Source organism: Phaethon aethereus (assembly GCF_964289735.1).
Source record: "Phaethon aethereus genome assembly, chromosome: 3".
Lineage (NCBI taxonomy): Eukaryota > Metazoa > Chordata > Aves > Phaethontiformes > Phaethontidae > Phaethon > Phaethon aethereus.
The window spans coordinates 116,720,049-116,740,660 of record NC_138576.1 but is presented as its reverse complement, the minus strand read 5'-3'; the positions used below and the strand labels follow the sequence as shown (position 1 = coordinate 116,740,660).

General features: G+C 49.2%; 1 protein-coding gene across 2 annotated transcripts in view; it reads right to left on the bottom strand.

Moving 5' to 3' along the window:
• SLC8A1 (solute carrier family 8 member A1) overlaps window positions 1–20,612 on the bottom strand; it is a gene marked incomplete at its 3' end in the record, with an annotated part of 107,306 nt that overhangs the window by 14,968 nt on the left and 71,726 nt on the right. The window contains exon 2 of one of the 2 annotated variants that reach the window (XM_081998489.1): window positions 1,455–1,594. In XM_081998489.1, coding sequence (XP_081854615.1) covers window positions 1,455–1,594 — 140 coding nt within the window. Of the gene's footprint in view, window positions 1–1,039; window positions 1,146–1,454; window positions 1,595–20,612 lie in introns of both variants that reach the window. The other variant, XM_081998490.1, reaches the window with a different exon arrangement.

Below are 20,612 nucleotides of genomic sequence, written 5' to 3'. Positions count from 1 at the left end.
TGCAGCTGACTTAGATGGTACCTGCGCTGAAGGGGAATGTGGCATTGCTGCCGGATGTGTTTTTAGGCTGAAATACAGCAGCATGTTCCCACTCAGTGCAGGGACTGCTGGGGGCCCTCTCTGTCCTGAACAAATAATATATTACAACCCCATGCCTGCTGAAGGCAGAGCTTATGTCCCAGAAATTAGAAAGCAGCTCCAAGGCAGACAAACTAAATGCTGCTGCCAATTTTTTTACAAAGGCTTTAATAAGGGTCTGTTGTAGGACAACTAATTACCTTAAGTAACTCTGAAACTGCTTCTTGCTCAGTCACCAATAGTGCACAGAATTAGCTGTTGCCATTAATTTTCACTTAATTTCCTAGCAGAAAAAAATGCACGTACAAATAAGCGAACTCTGTCTTTTTGGGAAGGTTTGCAATTGGTTTAGAAATGTGACGAAAGAGGAAATTGTTTTTATTATTCCTATGAGAAGCTATTATCCAGTGCAGAGCCATGAAACTATAACCTGATTTCTCCCAGACTGATTACATCTTATGGTATTACCTGCTTATGTGTGATTCTCAGCTACTTTCACATCCTAGTGCCGGCATAAAAAGGCCAAAATTACTGCTCTGGCCATGCATTTTATTTCAAGCCAAGGCTATTTTATCTTCCAATAAAAATGATGCAGTGTCTTCTTTTTACTTCTTGAGACTGAATTTTCTACTCAATTAAATGAAGGTGTAGCTGCGACATGGCAGGGGAGCACTTCCAAAATGTCTGTGGGGGCTGGCACTGCTCATCATCTCCTGCCCAGGTACTCTGGGGCCCTCCTGGGAGCATGCTTTGCTCCTGGGGGGCCCTCATGAGCAAGACAGAGTCCTCCAGAAATGAAAGAGGAAAGAAAACAGAGCAAAAAGGTGCAGTGGCCAAGCTTCGAAGGAGGGAGGGCAAAATGGCCGGGAGCCAAAGTGCAAGGAGAAAGGAGTGTGAGAGTAGGGAGACACAGAGAAAGCGGACGGCAGCGTCTCGAGAGCTGGTCTGGTTTTACTCTCACACCTTTTACTCCTCGTCGTAGCCACACCGGGTCCCCAAGCACAAGGAAGAAACTGCACTCTTTCTCATACTCCTCACGGTCAAGTACTCTAAGGGTAATGAATTTCCTGTGGGAACACAAGACAAAGGCAAACACATGATTGGCATCACACACGCATGCAGTTTACGTCTGCCCGGGTGCCGTGGTGCCGGAGATGGTTGGATGGGGGGAAGCAGCTGCACATGTCTCCTGGGGCGTATGGGGAAGGGCAGGAGCATCCTCACCACCCGGCTGGGGTTGGACCTTGGTGGGCTGGGGAAAGGCTGAGTTGAGGGGTGACGGGAAGTGTCCTGGCTCCTGCCCTTTTCCATAGGCATTGGGGATGCGAGCTCAGTGTTGCAGGTGCCAGGCGTGAGTGAGCCAGACAGGGACACACAGGCTGGGCTCAGCCCCGGAGCACGTCCCCCACCTTTCTTCTCACTCATCTCCACCAGCTGGGGCTCCCCGATCTCTAGGTAGAAGGTCTTGTTTTTCTCATACTCCTCATCATCTATCACCTTGATTGATATCGTTTTGCTGGAACAGAGAAGAAGAAATAGAGATTCAAGAGTAAGGGGGGACAAGGGAGGAGGGGAGACAGGGAGAGGAGGAGGAAGGTGGAAATGGAAGAAGGGGGCTGTGGACAGAAAATAGTGGGTTTGGTAGCACAAGTTGGAGGGGCAGCACAGCCAAAAGCAAAGGGCAGGAGCCGATGGGCTGAGTTTGCCTCAGGATAAGCATGGACCACAGGGTCAGAGCACCAGCAGTTCACAGGGTGCCATCCTTCCACAGCCTGGACCAGCCTCCCCCAGAGGTGCCTTGGCCTGGGGGCAGCAAGACACGTCCACTTCCAAAAATCCAGGATGCAGAACAGCCCCTTGACAGCTTGCACACACTACAGAGGCTCCTGGGGGCATGAGCCCTGGGAATGAGCACAGACAAAGCCCCTGAAAGCATGATACACCACTTAAACCAGCCCCTGTGCATGGAAGGGGTCTGTCTCACCAGGCACAGCAGATTCATGCACAACATCATGATCAGTTTGGGCTTTGGAGGCTCCAATTTACAAACCTGAAAGGGTGCTGAAGAGAGAACTTTTTCTGTGGAGGGAACATAAGTGAAAGATGGTCTTTCTGCTTAGGGTAGGGTGAAGAAAAGCTTCACTGATGGTGAGATTTGACTTTTTTATTTTCCTTTGCAAGTAGCACATCCTTTCCCAAGCCCTGAAGGCTTGGTTCTCTTCTGTTTGAGAGTCGTGCAGCAAGTCTGTCTTCTCACATGGCCTGCAGTTACTGAATTTGCCCCTGCAAGGATCAGCAGGGCAGGTCCGAAGGTAGAGCCCCTGCTCAGCGGACAGCCACAAAGCATGCACCACGAAAGGCGAAAGACTCACAGGAGGCTGTGGCTATCAGCAGAGAGATTTGCTCCTTGGGGCACCCAACAGAGTGAAAACTGAGTGAACAAGTGATTTACTAGGGGGGAAAATTAGCACGGGAAGAAGTTTTTCAGCTCTTTTCAGGGACTCATGTAAGTAGCCCAGAAACACACAGCCAAAAGCTCTCACCAGAAGGTGACTAAACCACTGGGGTATGAGGGGCTATTGCATGAGAAGGGACAACTGTGTTCTTCCCTACAATGCAAAGCCCTTGCAAAGACAAGATGGGGGAAGAAATGCAGCTGCCCCTGCTCCTTCCCAGAGCACCGTGCTCGCTGTCGTGTACGCATACATTGCTGCTGGGTCGGGACCTCCTACTGGCTCTGACCTTGTCCCAGACAAGAAGTAGGAATGCAATAACAACAAGAAATAAAGATGCAATGCAGTGACTGTCTGCGGCCCTCTGCTTGCTGCCAACCTCCTGTCTGGGTTTGCTTTTCCCCCACACTTGATGGCACTGCCCTCCTGTGAATGCTCTTGCTTAAACAAGCTTCCCAGTCGCTCTCCCCCTCCCCAAGCCTGTCTGTCCCATCCTTCAAAGAAATGCCTCTTGTCCCGTCCTCGGCTCCTCTGCACTTTCCACAGGCAGCCAGCACAAGTCGGAGCAGCCCCCAGGCTGCCCTAATATATGATCAAGAAGGATCTGCTGTTCCTGGCAGGTCCCAGCACTGAAAACCCATAAACATGGAAGAAAGCCACGCTCTAGGGGAGTGAAATTCAGGCCACACTGCCGTAATTTCTGGCTTTCTCTCCTCCTTGCACGTCGGTACTGCCACTCAGAGCGCCTCTGTTAAGCTGACAAGTATTTGGCAGCAGAGTCAACATTTTATTCTCATCCAGAGCAAACACCGCCAAGCACTTGGAGGAACAGCCAGGACGATTTCTTGTGCTGTTTGCTATGAGTCAGAAGTGTATTAAGTTTGCCCTTCATGCTTATAATGAAACCATTTACTCAAGAGCAAGCGATGGCTGTGAGAAGTGTAACAATGCAGCACAGCTCTGTGTAATTGTATTTTATAATGAATAACTGTAATAATTTGTTCTGTTTATAATGATTGCTGCAAGAGGTTCACACATAGGAAAAATGGTTACCGAACATGCAGCTGATCTTGCTTTGCATTGATGAGTTAGGGGAAATTATCATGTATTAAAAAACTAATGAAGGATGCAAAAATACTCTCAGCCAAGCTATCAGAGGATCTGAGAATGGCACAATTTCAAAAATATTACTAAGAAAATCAATAATTTTCCTGACAACTCCCATTGAAATGTACACTGCATCTTACCCCCATGCATGAAAAAAAGCCTTTCTCAGGAAAGTTAATTAAAAAAGCTGCCTTCATAAATTCTGAGGGCAGCAGAGGTCTCAAGACATAAACTTCCTATGAGTGTGCTCTGGCTTGCTGTGGCATTCCTCAAAGCCCCACAAAATAATCCTCTCTCACAAGAAAAAAGCTGGGTGCCAATTAAAAAAGCCGTTCCTGATGCTTAGACCCAACACCAATAGGACTACCTTGAATAGTGCAGCCTCAGGGCTTAAAGTGCCACTGCCAGCAGGTGCTGCTATTATGCAGTTTTCCAAGTGATGTTTCTACAGTGCGAGCAAGTGCTCTGTCTTGGGTAGACGTGTGCACTGCTGCTGTTTCTGCTGTACAAGGTTGTTGGGAAAAAGGGTGGGAGGAACAAATGGCAAATCTCTAGACTTGCCACTCTAGATGAATCTCCAATCAGCAAGAATTGCTGAGGCAAATTTGTCCCTGGGATGAGACTGTAATCCTGGAGAAAGGGATTTCCTCCCAATGGTGTTTGATCACATCTGTTTGAGAAACGGCAAGTATGTGAAAATAACACAGGGTATTCTTAGAACATGCCTGATCTCCATCGCACTGCCTTTTGCCTGCTGCAAAGCCCCTCCGCAGGGTCCTACATGCATATGGCCGTGTGGTAGGGTTTGATCAGTGGAGGAGGATCAGGCAACAGCACAATTTATCCTGTGTTAGAGTAAGGACTGCTTTCTACAGCAATCTGGGATGTGCACTAATGACACCTTACCCTTGCTGGACCCTCTGACATGGTCTCTGCTTCTCATTCCTCTCCCGGGTATAATTTGCTGGAGAGCATGGGCTGTGATGATGTGAGCAGCATCGAGCTAGTGTGGGGCTGCCCGTGTAGGTTGTGGATTGCAGCCCATGTTCACGGTGGCCTCACCTAGTCCTGTACTCCTGCTGCAGTTTTGCAAGCCTGCTGCCTGCAGTCCTCTTTTTCAGAGGTACATGTTGCTGCACAAGTCTGATTTTCACAGAATCACAGAATCACTAGGTTGGAAAGGACCTTCAAGATCATCAAGTCCAACCATTAATCCAGCGCCACCATGTCCCCTAAACCATGTCCTGAAGCGCCACATCCACATGTTTTTTGAACACTTCCAGAGATGGTGACTCCACCACCTCCGTGGGCAGCCTGTTCCAATGCCTGACCACTCTCTCAGTGAAGAAATTTTTCCTAATATCCAATCTAAACCTCCCCTGGTGCAACTTGAGGCCATTTCCTCTTGTCCTATCACTAGTTACTTGGGAGAAGAGACCAACACCCTCGTTGCCACAACCCCCTTTCAGGTAGTTGTAGAGAGCGATAAGGTCTCCTCTCAGCCTCCTCTTCTCCAGACTAAACAACCCCAGTTCCCTCAGCCGCTCCTCATAAGACTTGTGCTCCAGACCCCTCACCATCTTCTTTGCCCTTCTCTGGACACGCTCCAGCACCTCAACATCCTTCTTGTAGTGAGGGGCCCAAAACTGAACACAGGATTCAAGGTGCGGCCTCACCAGTGCCGAGTACAGGGGCACGATCACTTCCCTACTCCTGCTGGCCACACTATTCCTGATACAGGCCAGGACGCTGTTGGCCTTCTTGGCCACCTGGGCACACTGCCGGCTCATGTACAGCCAGCTGTCAACCAGCACCCCCAGGTCCCTTTCCGCCGGGCTGCTCTCTAGCCACTCCTCCCCAAGCCTGTAGCGTTGCATGGGGTTGTTGTGGCCAAAGTGCAGGACCCTGCACTTGGCCTTATTAAACCTCATACAGTTGTCCTCTGCCCATCGATCCAGCCTGTCCAGATGCCTCTGCAGAGCCCTCCTACTCTCCAGCAGATCAACACTCCCACCCAACTTGGTGTCATCTGCAAACTTACTGAGGGAGCAACCGATTCCCTCATCTAGATCATCAATAAAGATATTGAACAAGACCGGCCCCAGAACCGAGCCCTGGGGAACACCGCTTGTGACCGGCCGCCAGCCAGATTTAACGCCATTCACCACAACTCTCTGGGCTCGGCCATCCAGCCAGTTCCTCACCCAGCGAAGAGTAAACCTGTCTAAGCCACAAGCCGCCAGTTTCTCCAGGAGAATGCTGTGGGAGACACTGTCAAAGGCTTTACTAAAGTCCAGGTAGACAACATCCACAGCCTTTCCCTCATCCACTAGGCGGGTCACCTGGTCATAGAAGGAGATCAGGTTGGTCAAGCATGAACCCATGCTGGCTGGACCTGATCCCTTGGTTGTCCTGCAGGTGCCCTGTGAGCACTCTCAAGACCAACCGCTCCATAATCTTCCCCGGTACAGAGGTCAGGCTGACAGGCCTGTAGTTTCCAGGATCCTCCTTCCGGCCTTTCTTGTAGACGGGCATCACATTGGCAAGCCTCTAGTCTTCTGGGACCTCCCCTGTTAACCAGGACTGCTGATAAATGATGGCGAGTGGCTTGGCAAGCTCCTCCGCCAGCTCTCTCAGTATTCTCGGGTGGATCCCATCAGGCCCCATAGACTTGTGGGTGTCCAGGTGGTTTAGCATGTCCTTGACTGCTTCCTCCTGGATTATGAGGAGTACATTGTGCTCTCCATCCCCATCTTCCAGCTCAGGGGGCTGAATACCCTGTGGATACCTGGACTGGCTATTAAAGACTGAGGCAAAGAAGGCATTAAGTACCTCAGCCTTGTCCTCGTCCTTGGAGACAATGTTCCCCGCCATATCCAGTAGGGGATGGAGATTCTCCTTGCCTCGCTTTCTGTTGTTAATATATTTGTAAAAACATTTTTATTATCCTTTACGACTGTGGCCAGACTGAGCTCTAGCTGGGCTTTTGCCTTTCGAATTTTGTCCCTGCTTGACCTAATGAGATCCTTGTACTCTTTGTGAGTTGCCTGCCCCTTCTTCCAGAGGTGATAAACTCTCCTCTTTTCCCTGAGTCCCAGCAAAATCTCCCTGTTCAGCCAGGCCGGTCGCCTTCCCCGCCAGCTCTTCTTACGGCACATGGGGACCGCCTGCTCCTGCGCCTTTAAGATTTCCTTCTTGAAGACTGTCCAGCCTTCCTGGACCCCTTTGTCCTTCAGGACTGTCTCCCAAGGGACTCTCTCAACCAGTGACCTGAACAGGCCGAAGTCTGCCCTCCGGAAGTCCATGATAGCAGTTTTGCTGACCCCTCTCCTTACTTTGCTCACAACTGAGAAGTCTATCATGTTGTGGTCGCTAAGCCCAAGACGGCCTCCGACCACCACATCTCTCACCAGTCCTTCTCTGTTTGTAAACAGCAGGTCCAGTAAGGCACCTCCCCTGGTGGGCTCACTCACGAGCTGCATCAGGAAGTTATCCTCCACACACTCCAGGAACCTCCCAGATTGTTTCCTCTCTGCTGTGTTATACTTCCAGCAGATGTCCGGTAGGTTGAAGTCGCCCACAAGAACAAGGGCCAGCGAATGCGAGACCTCTGCCAGTCGCTTATAGAATGTCTCATCTGTGTCTTCATCCTGGTTGGGTGGTCTGTAACAGACTCCCAGCAGGATATCTGCCTCATTGGCCTTCCCCCTCATCCTTACCCATAAGCACTCTACTTGGTCTTCACAATCTTCGATTTCTATGCAATCGAAACACTCCCTAACATACAGAGCCACCCCACCGCCTCTCCTTCCCTGCCTATCCCTTCGGAAGAGCTTATAGCCATCCATTGCAGCACTCCAGTCATGAGAAGCATCCCACCATGTTTCTGTGATGGCAACTACGTCATAGCTGTCGCGCTGCACAATGGCTTCCAGCTCCTCCTGTTTGGTGCCCATGCTGCGTGCATTGGTGTAGATGCACCTGAGCTGGGCTATCGATTTCAACTCTGGCACGTTGAACCTACCCCTAGGTTCAACTCTAGTGAGCCTGGTTTTATCCCATTTTCTTGCATTACAATACATGGTGTGAACCAGGCAGACCAGGAGCACCTGGCAGAGCCAGGACAGCTTGCTGAGGCTCACGGAGCAATGTGGGCTGCAGTGCTGAGTGCAGCAGATGGGACGTCTGCTCCTTGGTTTCCCTGGCTGGACACAGTGGGATGAAGTATGCCAAGACCCAAAGTCCCGACAGCGCAAGTACGTGATGAAATTTACATTTAAAATCTCTCTCTCCTGTGGCTCAAAGGGCTCTTTCAGCACAAGACATCATAGTGCTTGTGTAAACAGAAAACAAAAGGGATAGCACCCTGAAACCCCTACTGCTGAGTCACTGCAGGGCCACTAACCAGGAGTCCCAAATCCACAAGGCAGAGGGAAAAATACAGAAGGTTAAACCAGAAGGTTAACGCAGCCTCTAAGCCATTACATGTTTTTTTCACCTCATGTGAATCTGGGGTCAATCTAGATTAGATAGTGTTTCCAAGCTGTCCCTCAGATCCTCACAAAGGTCTAGAAGGAGCTTTGATCTGGGGACGAAAGTGGTGTTTCTGCCATAATCTAACGTCTCCAGGAGCTGGGTATTTAAGACAAACACTCAAGATCCCTTGAGTGTTCAACACCACAGCCCTTGAAACAGATGGAATATTTTTTGCTTGCCTCTTCCCTCAGTCACACTGCAGGTGGAAAAGAGCAATTTCTGGAGCATCTCTCCAACAGATTTGAGTACATGGAGGTAGAGGTCCCTCTGCCAAGCCAGGCTGTGTGTTGGCCTAAAACCACCAGGCTTGGCACACCTTCTGCCTTCCTCCCTGCCAACTGCAGGGAGCCCCAGTGACACCATGGGGCAAGTTTGCAACAAACCACCACTGCTGCTGGGGTTTTCCTTCCATTGGTGTTGAGTCCATTTTGCCTGAGCTAAGAGAGCCCTGCTCTAACATGAAGGCTGAGGGCATCCATAGTGCATCCAACTGTCTGCATTTCTGTACCAGAAATTGCTCTTCCCTGAGTCTGTAGCCAAGGCAGTTGCTGAGGGAACAAGTTTCATCTCATTTCCATGTACCGGAAATCAAAGAATAAAACAAATCTTGCAGAATTGCAGCTCCAGCTCTTCTCCTCTTGCTGACACTCAGCAGCAACAAGAGAAGGATGGTATCTTCACGAACACAGTGTACAAATCTCTGCCCTCGCTCAAGTCCAGTGCTCTCCATCAGGATTTAGTTTTTGTTTCAAACCATACTATTTCTTTCAAACTGCAAAGATCTTTTAACAGAGCATTCACACACAACCCTTAGTTACAGTAGCCCATGGAAAAGTCCTGTTGGCTGGTGAAGCTCTAAGGATGGTGTACCAAGGGAAGAACCACTATCCTCAATCAGACCCAATGGCCAGCTAGCACAGCCTCTTCTCCCGACAACCGCCAAGAGCACATTAGAGTAGGAGGATATAAGAACAGAATGGACATATTACCAAATGCAGTATTACCAACTGCAGTATTACCAGCTGATGCTCTCCGAACCCCCAGATATCTGTGTCTGAGGGGTTTCCTGCCCCGACCAGGTTTCTATGTATTTAGCTATGCTCTGCAAATTTCTCCCATTTCCTTTGAGCTTCAGTAAGCTTTTGGCATTTGCAGTATCCCACGTGCCAGGGAGAGCAATGTGATTGCTAATGTCAGCTCAGTGTCATGGAGAGCAAATAGCTGCTCTTAGGAGGTGATGTGCACTTGGCACAAGCATGCCAGCCCACATGTGTTTTCTGGGCACATGTCTGGAAAGGGGAAGAGAGCAACCACATGCCTGCCTGCAAGTGACCCCAGCAGGGGTATGATGCTAGCAGGACAGGGCTGAATGTCCCCTGTCAATGGGCAAGCAAACTTGCTTTGTACAATGACAAAGGCAGGGCAAGAAGAGAGCTAATGCTTGGAGAAAAATGCCAGCTGGGGAAGGCACCCTGTGAGCATTATTATGCATGTACAGGGACAGGTATATATGTAATGAACTAGCACAGTCTAGCACAGGGTGACAGGAGCAGAACAGAGATCACCAGAGGAATATTTCTCTACAAGTATGTTTTTGTCCAAGGCCACATGAGAAGATGGGAGCAGCACTGGGCAGAGGTGTAAGGAGCTGGGACACCCAGCTCTCCCACCTCCACTAGCCTTATCTCTCTTATGGGATCAGATGGCACCAGGAATGACTGGTGACAACCTACATGGACCTTTGCATTCATTTGGAACCTGAATATCTGCACAGTCATGGTGCACCAGTGGAAATTCTCAATATACTTGCAAAAATCCTGCTTACTTACATGAAATGGCAGAAACCCCTCTCGCGACTTGGTCAAGTGACCAGCACTGCAAGGACCAAGGGAGCTTGCTGTTTCCAGGGCATCAGCAATAAGCTCCAGAGAGATCCAGGCAGGACTTGCTGGGGGACAGGGGATATCCTCCAGGGCACTTCTTGACAGGGCATCTCCGGGAGCAGAGATGTGTCAAGTCCAGCACTCACTTCCTACTGCTGCTCAGATTCAACATGGTGAAAGGTGGTTTTCATTGCTGCATGATGCATCTCTTAGCTCTCTTTCAGAGCTGTAGTCATGCCTTTTTAACACTGCTTTATTTTCTTTTTTTTTTCCTGGTGAGAATGAGGCCAGCTACCTCCATCCTTGGAGATGTCCAAAGCTTGCCTGAGCAACTTGCTTAAGGTTTGATGTTGGTCCTCTGAGAATAGGTTGGACGAGAGACTACCTAATCCAAGGACCTTCCAATCCAGAGACCTTGCCCATCTCAAGGTGCACCTAGATCAGAGATCTCGCAGCTAAGAAAGCACCATTGTGCCCATATCACCCACAAGCTGGAGCTGGAATAGCTAAGAAGTACTGCACATAGCCAGTAATGGGCCAGGAAAACGATCCTCTCTAAACACAACCAACCAACTTCTATAGCAGTCAGTAACTAGCTTGCCTGTGAGAACACGGCATGCTGTTGCTGCCTGAACAGACACACTTATTCCTGAATCAATAGAGTGAACAATGTGAATTATGCATCTTGCCACCCATCTGGCTTCCACTAATCACCCAGGAGAACTACTTGAATAGCTTGGAGGACTTTCAAGTACAGATTCGTAGTTACAACATCCAGGGTAGGCAGTCGGGAGTGGAGTTCTGTTGCCTAAGCCTGGTGCTGCCAGCCCTGACCCCCCAGCCGCCAAGCACTGGGCAGGTAGGGACCAGGTGCTGTAGGGGAGAAAGCTCACAAATCATCATCAGGGCTGGGTACCACCATGCAAACTGGCCATGGCTACAGTGAGGAGCCTAGACCAGACCCCAGGGCATGGCTGGAGCCAACCACCAAGAGCAAGGCAGCTCTTTCACTCCCCATCCCTGCCTTCACTACATCTCCCTGGCTGTCCTTATCTGCTTGGTGAGCCTCCCTGGAGGCTGCATGGGCTCAAGGCCCTGTCCCTACTGTTAGAGATGCAAAGAGACCTAGCTGCTCCCATGTCTGCCTCTGCAGCACACAACTCTTCTGACGGGGCCAGTAGGGAGTCCTTTTATGCACTTAGTAGCTTCATTGCTCAAATTTTTGACAGCTTCTCAAGGAGGGAAGTTATCTTGTTGCTGGAAAGGAAAAGAAGCAGATTAGGCTTTTCTTCCACCAGTTGACAACAAAATTGCACCTGATGGTGAGGAGGTGACAGCCTTGCATGCAGAGAGACACCCAGGTCTGTGGTGGAAGCATTTGTCCTAGATGCAGGGGACATGTGCCTGGTGGGGGACATGTGAGAGGGCAACGCAATGCCTGGTCAGCCATCTCAGGGATGCACCTTTCCAGAGTGGCAGAAGATGCACAGAAATGGGCCAGATTATGTGAATAACCTTGTGTCACACATTATTTTAGCTGTTACCCAGTGACAGACAAGAGGGTTCATTAGGTTTTCTGTCTCTGCTGATGGGATCCTATCTTTTTAAGATGTCCCATGAGTCACCCATGCAGGGTCTGTTGCAGAACCAAGACTTACTGACATGAAATGTCTGTACTTAATGAAAATTGTGCCTGAAGCATGCTGCAAACGTAACATGGAAGGCAAAGGAAAACCTGCCTGAAGCTAAGCCTGATGCATGCTTTGGGAAGTGTGGATGTGAGCTGATCTGATGTGGCAGCTTGGTTTGCTGGTCCAGCAGCCCAGATCTGCATGGGGCTGCACAGTCCAATGCCTACTACAATGGCAATCGAGCACACTAGCCTAGGCACCTCAAACAAAGGGAGGGGGAACCAGTCTCTCTATCCTCCCCCCACCTCTGGAGCCGAAACTCATCTGACTGCTGTTATCCACCTCTTTCTCTTTTCTCTTTATCCACCTCTCAAGGCTTGTTGAATCAATTTTTGTAAGACCACAGGGCTGTGTTGTCATTTCCACGGCTACTGTTGTCATTTCCAACTGCTGGCCTGGCCTCAGGATGCATTGAGTTTAAATGTCAACATACAGCTCAAATACATAACGCTGGCCTTCTCCAGAGCACCACTACCAGGAAAATCCTGGAAAAGGATCCAGCCTGTTCTTCCTTGGTCTTGTGGAGATACAAGACGTGGGAGGTGGTTTACAGAGATGAGGAGGACTGAGAGCTGTTGCTGCTTGAATAGCTGGGAGATGGCAGGCACAGCTAATGCTCAGTGCCTCAGAAAACACTTCAGGAGCGGCGATTGCCAGGTAAGATAATTTCACATGCTAGACTGAATGCTGCTTGACTCTCTTCTTAGGAAGATCATATTGGGCAGGATTTGTCAGACCAGAAATGTTTTTCTATGGAATCCTCAATGTTTGCTCTGATCTGGCTGTGACTTTTGCACTCTGGCTAATGCACTTCTTCATTGTCTGACGATGTCACATTTTGCAAGGGGCCAGCTAGGCAAAGATGCATGGCACTCTCTTCATCTACCTCAAAACAGAGCCTGAGCCCTTGGTCATGCCTAAATGTTTCACTGTCTCAGGACAGCTGGAGGTATGGCATCCCCCTTCCCCTTGGCTCTGGACATGGTAACACCAGGACACAACAATGCTTTGCTGTTCTTTCCCAATCCCATTGCCATGCATGTCTAGTGCTGGTGATCCACAGTCCTTAAAGCTCCCAGAGTGCCTGCTGGAGGCAGGATCATGGCGGGATCAGATAGAAGAGACTCCATCTAGATCAAGACCTGGATCTCCAACGACAGCATGCACAAACAGTGCAATGCAAGTGACAACGACTCGGAGGGAAAACACATTTGATGAGAATTTGATCAAAAACACCCCCAGCAGCAATTGCTTAAAGCACCTGGGAAAGCTGACAGAGCAGAAATAACTTCTTCCCTGGCTTTGCACACCCTGCCCATGCCAACTAAAAACTGCCATTAGTTCCTAAAATTTCAGCCTACACTGCAAGAAAAGGGTTGACCACCCAAGGGCTCAGCCCAGACCAAAATCTTGCTCAGTATAAAACCCTGCAAATACCATTTCTAAGCCTGCAAGGCTCAGAGCCAAAATCTGGCATTTCCCCCCATTCTGCCTTTCTGGGATTTTCTCCTTGTACCTGGCTGCTTAGTCAGGTCTGTGGTTAATGCAGGCAGGTAATGAAGGAGATGATAGATAGATAGAAACTCAGCTCCAATGTTTCATCATGCTCCATCAGCAAGATTTGCGCCAGTTCACAGGGAGCTGCTTGGTGGGGGTGGCATGTTGCAGGGAAAAGATGTGTGCTGAGCTGAGAAGGGGTCAAGGCTGGATTTGAAATCCCCACTAGAAAACTTGAAGTGGAAAACAAACATGAAAGGCTTTGGGTGGGAGAGGACCTTTGGGTCAAACACCCATCTGTCTCCCTGATTGTCCTTATACACATTTTCCCCAAGGAAAGCAACTAGAAACTCATACAAGTTCTTCTTGCTTCTCTATGCGCCCAAATACGCATGCGGCTTTTCTTTACAGCCAGGTCCCCCCTTATGACAATAATTGCTCTAACCTTTCAAATAAATATGAGTTACTCTTCCCTGTGTGCACCTGGCATTGTTGCCATGACAATGGTCCTCAAACAGGAGACATCACTCTTGTTGAACTGGCTCAGGCACTCCCCAAAATGAATTTCAATGAGTAACTGCTAGCAGAGAGGACATTTCTGCAGCCCTGTAAATCATTTAGCAAACTTTGCTGAGTTAAAGCCGACTAAACAAAATGGTGGGGACCATGTGAAATAATAGGTCCTAGTCTAACAGCATGGCATCAGGAACTGGGATTCAAGGAAGCCCAAAATACACCCGTCGTGCATCAGCTGCTCCAGTGCCACCACTGCAGCAAGATTTTTTATCAATCATTGCAGTGCTTCCCTCCCTGGGAAGGCACATTTCAAATCCCACTTGCCTGGGTTTCAGGGCAAGGGAGATTTTCCCTTATTGTCTGGGAAGACACTGGACAAGGGGTCTCAGCTGTGCCCTACCACTCTGCCAGGGCTGCTGGCAGGTAGCTCTGCTGATGGAAATTCAGATGTACGTGGGAAAAGAAGGAGAGGACGAAGGGATGCTCAGCAACAGCAGAGGGCATGCCACAGAAATTCAAAGGGCAAACATCAATATCGAATGTGCAGGCTCCCTTTTGGGAGCAGTATCCAGCTTCATTTTAACTCCATGCTCAGTCAGAGATACATCTGACTCCTGTTATTTGCTGTCTGGCCCCAAAGATCAGCCACCTCTTTTCAAGACACTCCCCAAAACTCTTGGAGTGGTGACCCAAATGCTGGATCAAGGCCTCCTGATGGTGTTGCAGAAATAAGCACTTCACCATCACTACATTTATCATCTTTTGCCTAGTGATGCAAGTGACTGACTGCAAGACTCAGAAAGTACCTGTGACTGAACGATTTTGTGCTGCGCTGCTCACACTGGCATGCCCCGCTGCTCTCAACAGCTTCTGTGCCAACTTGGCAAAACACGTGTGCATGCACACACACATGCACACAAGTTGCAGTCAAGCTGCTGAACAAAATGACATCTGCCTCAACACACGGTGTGTGCATGTGTGCAGATGTGATCTGTACTTGCGAGTGCAGCAGACAGCAAACATCCTACCTGCTCTCCTTGCTGGGGCCCTGCTGATGCTAATGGACTCCTAAGCTACGGAAAAGCCTTTTGATCTTTTATGAACTTGTCACTAAGTGTCACACAGCTTTTATTAGAAGAAGTTGCAAGTAATCTCCTGTCAAGGGAGGTTCAAATGCAATGCTCACATTTTATCAATTTAAATGACTGATTGCAGAGTTCACTCCTGGTCCAGACTCCATTTGGCAAGTCACCCTTGCTGGACCAATATCAGGGGTTACCTGACTGTATAAAAAACATGAAGCCTCTGGGTACCAGCGTATGAAATGCTGCCATTACACAGGCTTGAAGTGTCAGGGATGCTCATTTCTGAAGACTGTAACCCAAGCTGTGAGCCTACACCCCAGTGCCATGCAATGCCGTCGCTATGCCACAAGGCAAGCCCTGCGAGGGAGGCGATGCAGAGCTACCCAGGGATAAGGCCAGCAAACTCAGAATATGCCCTGTAAAGTGCTCCCCAGCCACCCCCAGAGAGGGGCTGCTGCTACAGCAATGCTGCCTTAAACAGTTTGGAGCATGAAGTCAATAAATGACCCCAAAATCTCAACTCTAAGTTCTGCACTACAGGTGCTGCTTGGTGTTTTCACAGTGCCATTTCCATCCTTTGGGGATGGCTCTGGCCAAGAAAGAGCATGTGCTGGGGTTGAGCACCAACAGCGGGGTTCCACTCTGCCCCAAGCCCAGCAAGACATTACAGGGAGGGGACAAACTTGGCCCCAGGGCTTGGCTCCAAACATGGCAGAGCAACGGGGAAAGCTTGTCTGCCTCTGAAATTTGTGTCTCTGGACACCACTTGTTTTCAGAAAGAGGGAGTAAGTGCAGGAGCTGATTCTACCTCACCTGGCTGGAAACACAGCCAAGCCTTCAGACAGTTTGGGAAGTTGTTTTAATTTAATTTTTTTTCTTCTCCCTTCCTTTCCAACAAGTTGCCTCTCCAGAGAGCAGAGGAAAAAAGCATGCCAACTGAGAGCTGAGATGGGATTTTTTCCCTGCCTTTTCAAACACCTCCAGGTCTTCAGGAGCTGCTAGCAATTAATGTCCATCCCCTTGCAGAGACCTTTCTGACACTGCCCCAAGAAGACCAGAGGACCCTAATGTCCTTGGGCTGCTCTGTCCCAGCAGAGGTGGGTGCTAGAAGATGTGTGGGGCTGTGGTACCCGGGTGGAGGGTGCTGCCGCAGCAAGGAAATATTCCCTGTCCCTTCTGAAGGGTTTCGCCACCCTGGTGGCTGCAACATCCCAACAAGGGCCACTCCAGTGGGGTTTCCCTGCTGCTGGACACACTCAAGGTCAGGAGCATGTGGGCAATTTCAAGAACTCACACTGTGTGACTGACATGTTGTCTGTTTACTGCCAAATAAATTAAACTATGAAATATGGCCCTCTTAACTGAAACTCTGTGTATAAAACCCCTTTGAAAGAGAAACCAGGTCTCCCCAGTGATACATGGAATTAAAGCCTGTGGTGGGAGCAAAAAAGCAAATGCATATTTGCTAAGGATCCTTCCCAGTGCTGAGATAGGCAGGAAACCAGCCCTATGACGAGGATGAAAAAATTCTGCTTCTGTCTCCAGTTACCAAGGAGATTGTTTAAACAAAGCTCAAATAAGAGGAACCAAGTGGCCAAGAGAAATGTGAGCGTGGAAGAGCACTCGAGTGCTTTGTGACAGTTTTCTGCCTTACAAGCTGGGCAGGGTCCCTGCGATGGGCTTGAGCTTGGCCAGCAGCTTTTCTCCTCTTTCTGGGGGAAAAAGTCCACATTTTGTTTTACATGCACCTGGGTGAAGAAGGCAAGGAGCATTTAAAAATAGCAATACAGAAAAGTCCCTGCCCACAGAGACCTCAGCCATGTGTCAGCCCCATTTATGGCAGCAGGACACAGCATTTGGTGCCCTCAGTCTAGACCTGTCTTTTTGTGTTCAGACCATCAGAGGAGACCTCTCTGTAGGAGTAAGCTAAATCCAGCTATATGTGGGGCTAAAAATTACTCCCCTTTGTGGCCAGCTCAGCAGCTCCAGTCTGCGTCTATAAGCTCAGAGGACTGGTGGATATATATGCCAGATGGAAAACTGTACTGCAGAGCCCCATGGACACACACATGCTGGATTTGCTCCTGTGACAAAGTGAGAAGCCAAAGCCCGCCAGATTGTTTGCAAAGACAGGGCTCTCTCAAGCCCCACAGGTTGCACACCCCATGTCAGGGGCTGCACAGGGGCTGCCCCAGGTCCAGCTGCGCATTGCTGTCATGCTGGAAACTGCTGACGTTACACGGAAGCGGCGATTCCGACGCAAACCCCAGAGCCTGGCAGCTGGTTTCCATCCCTCTGCAACCCTTAGTTCAGACAACAAGAAGGAAAAGTTCCCAGACACCATTTCTCCAGCTGATCCTCACATCTTACACATGCTCATCCGGATCCCTGGTGCCCTAAGGTCTTTGAGTTAAAGGCAGAGCATGTCAAAGTGCTTGTCATTAAACTTGCCCATGACTTTCCACTGTTTTAGAGTCTGCTTCACTTGCTTGATACTTTGCCAGGATTTAGCCATCCAGACAGAAACTTTCCATGTGGAGTGGCCACTGCTGAGAGTGCTATGAAAAGCCCCACCATCTTCACCACTGAATACTTGGCTTCAGGGGAAAAAATATGCTGCTTTGCCCATGCAAATATTTTTTTTTCCCAAACACCATATTGAGTAATTCTCTCTTCCTTATGCTTTGCTGCAGAGGATGAAACTTAGCAGAAGGATTTCTCCAGTGCTTAGGATGTGCCAACCCCATAAAAATTTGCTTAAATTAGACTAAGTTCTAAGACTCTAAAAACTTGCAAAATGCGTAGGCTTCTTCAAGCTGGCAGCTCAAGGTCTTGGAAGATTTCATCTGCTCTGGAAATGCTCCATCCTCTCCCAGTGCCAAACCTGTCTTTGCATAGGCTGTGCCTGTAGCAGGGCTTTCCCTGTGCCTGGGAGCTGCTGGGGAGCTGGGAACTCTGGCCATGACAGGGACGCTGGCTGGCCTGTGAGCCCATGGCAGGGGCAGGCACAGGGCCTGGGGAAATCCCACATCCGTGCCTCCCTCCTCCTCCATACGGTTGGCCTCTGAGCTATGAATGTCTCCAAACACATGGACTCCTGCTTGCTGTGAGGCTGACCCGCTCTCGGCAGTAATTTTGGTAGCCTTCCTCATCAGCTTGTGCTAGGTAAGCAATGATGCTTGCTGAGGCATCTACATCTGCACCCTCGTGCTCAGCCTGGAATCTGTGGGGGATGATTCTCCTTTTTCGGCTGTCCTGGTCCTGAGCTCGACTTAGTGAGCCAGGGCTGCTAGGGAAAGCCAGAGGCTCATGGATGGAGTTTAATTCTGGGCCAAAGCACTCAGCTTGGTAGGACCATGCTCCAACCTGCTCATCATGTTGGCTGGCTGCAGATGGAGTGATACTACAGAAAAAACGTGCTGCTCCTGGGAAAGGCAATTTAAAACCAGAAGACTTAGAAGCATTTAAAGCACAAAGAAGCAGAAACACTCCTCAGTATTGTTCTTGGGAGTTTCTCCCTAGTCTGGGCCTGGTGGGAACATCGGGGATGGTTTAGGAGCTGTTGGATGGAAGGAGGGTAGGAAGGGAGGCCAAGGGAACAAGGGCTGCCCAGAGAGCCCTACCAGTGCAAAGCCTGGGAGAGAAAGAAAGGGAGAGAGAAACAAAGCTAACATTAATTGCTTTTGGCTCCAGAAAGCCAAGCTGGTGATGGTAATTACAATGTTAAGAAAAAAAAGGTGCTTTTAAGAAGTGTTGCAAAGACGCTGTCTATCAGGATTCAAGGAAACTGTAGCAAAGTGTAGTAAGAGGAAAACAAATTGACCAACCAGCCAGAAAATAAAGGCTGCCTTTTGTATTCTGCCCCTTTTCCTCTCTGAAACTCATTAGCTTTTCCTTCAAGCATGGATAGGTGCTGTTTTGGGGATATTAGGGCTTTCAAAGAACAGAATGAATCTCAACAGGGGACTCCATTCAAAGAGCCTGTTTCAAACAGGCTGAGGTGCCCTTCCAAATGCTCTGTGATGCAACCCCTCCTGCTGTCATTCATCACACCAATTCACACCATCTCATCATGATATCTACTTTTTGAGTGAATATCAGGATGCCAAACTGACCGTGAGCATGTTTTATTACAGCCAGGTAGGGACCCTCAAGTAGCCACACAGATTTGCTGTTCCATTTTCTCACCAGAGATCACATTTTAAAAGCTGTTTAGATGTATAAGGTTAATTTAAACCCTAACCACAATAGCTGTAGCAGGGCTCAAACATGGTCAGGGTTTCTGGCCATGCACCTGCAGTATCCAGCCTGAGCCTGGCTGGCCAGAAGCTACAGGAACAGCCGTGGCAGCACAGTCCCAAAGACTTGGCTAATGGTGCCACCATGTGCAGCAAAATGCGTGGGGATCTGGACAGAAGGGCTGTGAGGCTGTGCAATAAGGTCGAATTTGCACCCCTGCAGTTTTCAGCATATTTTGACTGCATTTCAAAATGAGTTGAGAAAATCTAGGCAGCAAGCAGTGAATGAGCCTCCAGAAGTGCTCAGAGGATGGCGGCACCGGCAGAGCCAGGGTGAGTCCCTGCTCGGTGGGCACAGGGCTCATACATTTGGCCGAGCCAAGCTGCCCCGGCGCAGCTGCTGCAGCCTTGGACTCGGGAGCCGTCGGCAGAGGTGTTTTTTTTAAAACATTTGTTTATCGTTGCTGTTTCCCCAGAGGAAACTTTGCAGAGCTCATTAGCAAAGGTCTCTAATTTTATTGGCACCACTCAGGGAATATGTCAGGGCATGGAAAAAGGAAAAAAATAAAAGTTTCGGGATTTGGAATGGTGCTGCATGCATTTGCTGAGAGCCATTTTTAATTTGTTCCCTCTTTTCTGAGAGCTACAGAATGTATCAAAGAACATGCATGTTTTTTAAAAAAAGAACCCTCTAGTAATGGTCTTTATTGTTTTCCAATTCATAGCTGCCAGAGAGCCTGGAGGATTATTCTGCACAGAGCTATAAATGATGCCCCATATTAATGATTGCTTTCACTGATCTTTGGAGGAAAATTCCAGGGTGACTTGTGAAGATGAGATTCCCATTTCTATACCTCAAATAAACAGCTTCATGTCAAAATCCTAGCAGGTAGGCAGAAAAGTGTGCTTCCAAGCTCCCAGAAACCCAGATAAAAATGCCCAAGGTGTATTCCAACTGGATGGCCGTTTACGTGCAATGGGCCCTGCCAGAAAAGCAGCAAACAAAAACCATCTCCAGCTGAAGAGCAAAGGGGACCCTGCACCACGTCCTTGGGCTAGGCAGCATGCTCAGGCATGAGGAAAGAGCACGGCTTCTCCTCGGGCCAGAAAACGCCGTTGTTTCCCAACTGAAACAGCTGTGCCATAGAAAACATCAGCGGGAGGCTGGTTTGAAAGCTGAAGATAATACAGATTTATATCAAATTCACACAAGATCTAGGTATAGGCATCGATTCCTTTGCGTTTCCTCAGAGGCAGAGCAAGTCCCATGTCAGCCCGGTTCCTTCCCTGGTACACACAGGGTGTCCCACAGGCAGCAGGGCCATGGATATTTAAGGCGCACTGCCTCACCCTCCCGACAGCCCGGAGCCGTGCAGGCAGGGCTGCAGCAGCCGCAGGCACTTGCAGCTTTGATGCTGGCTTGTGTTGTTTTTGCCTTTTAAAGTCCAAAGCAGCCCTGTTTCCCTTCTGCTACTCCTGTTGGCCATCATCAGAGCCACAGGTAAGATGTCTGAGGAATCACCTTGTT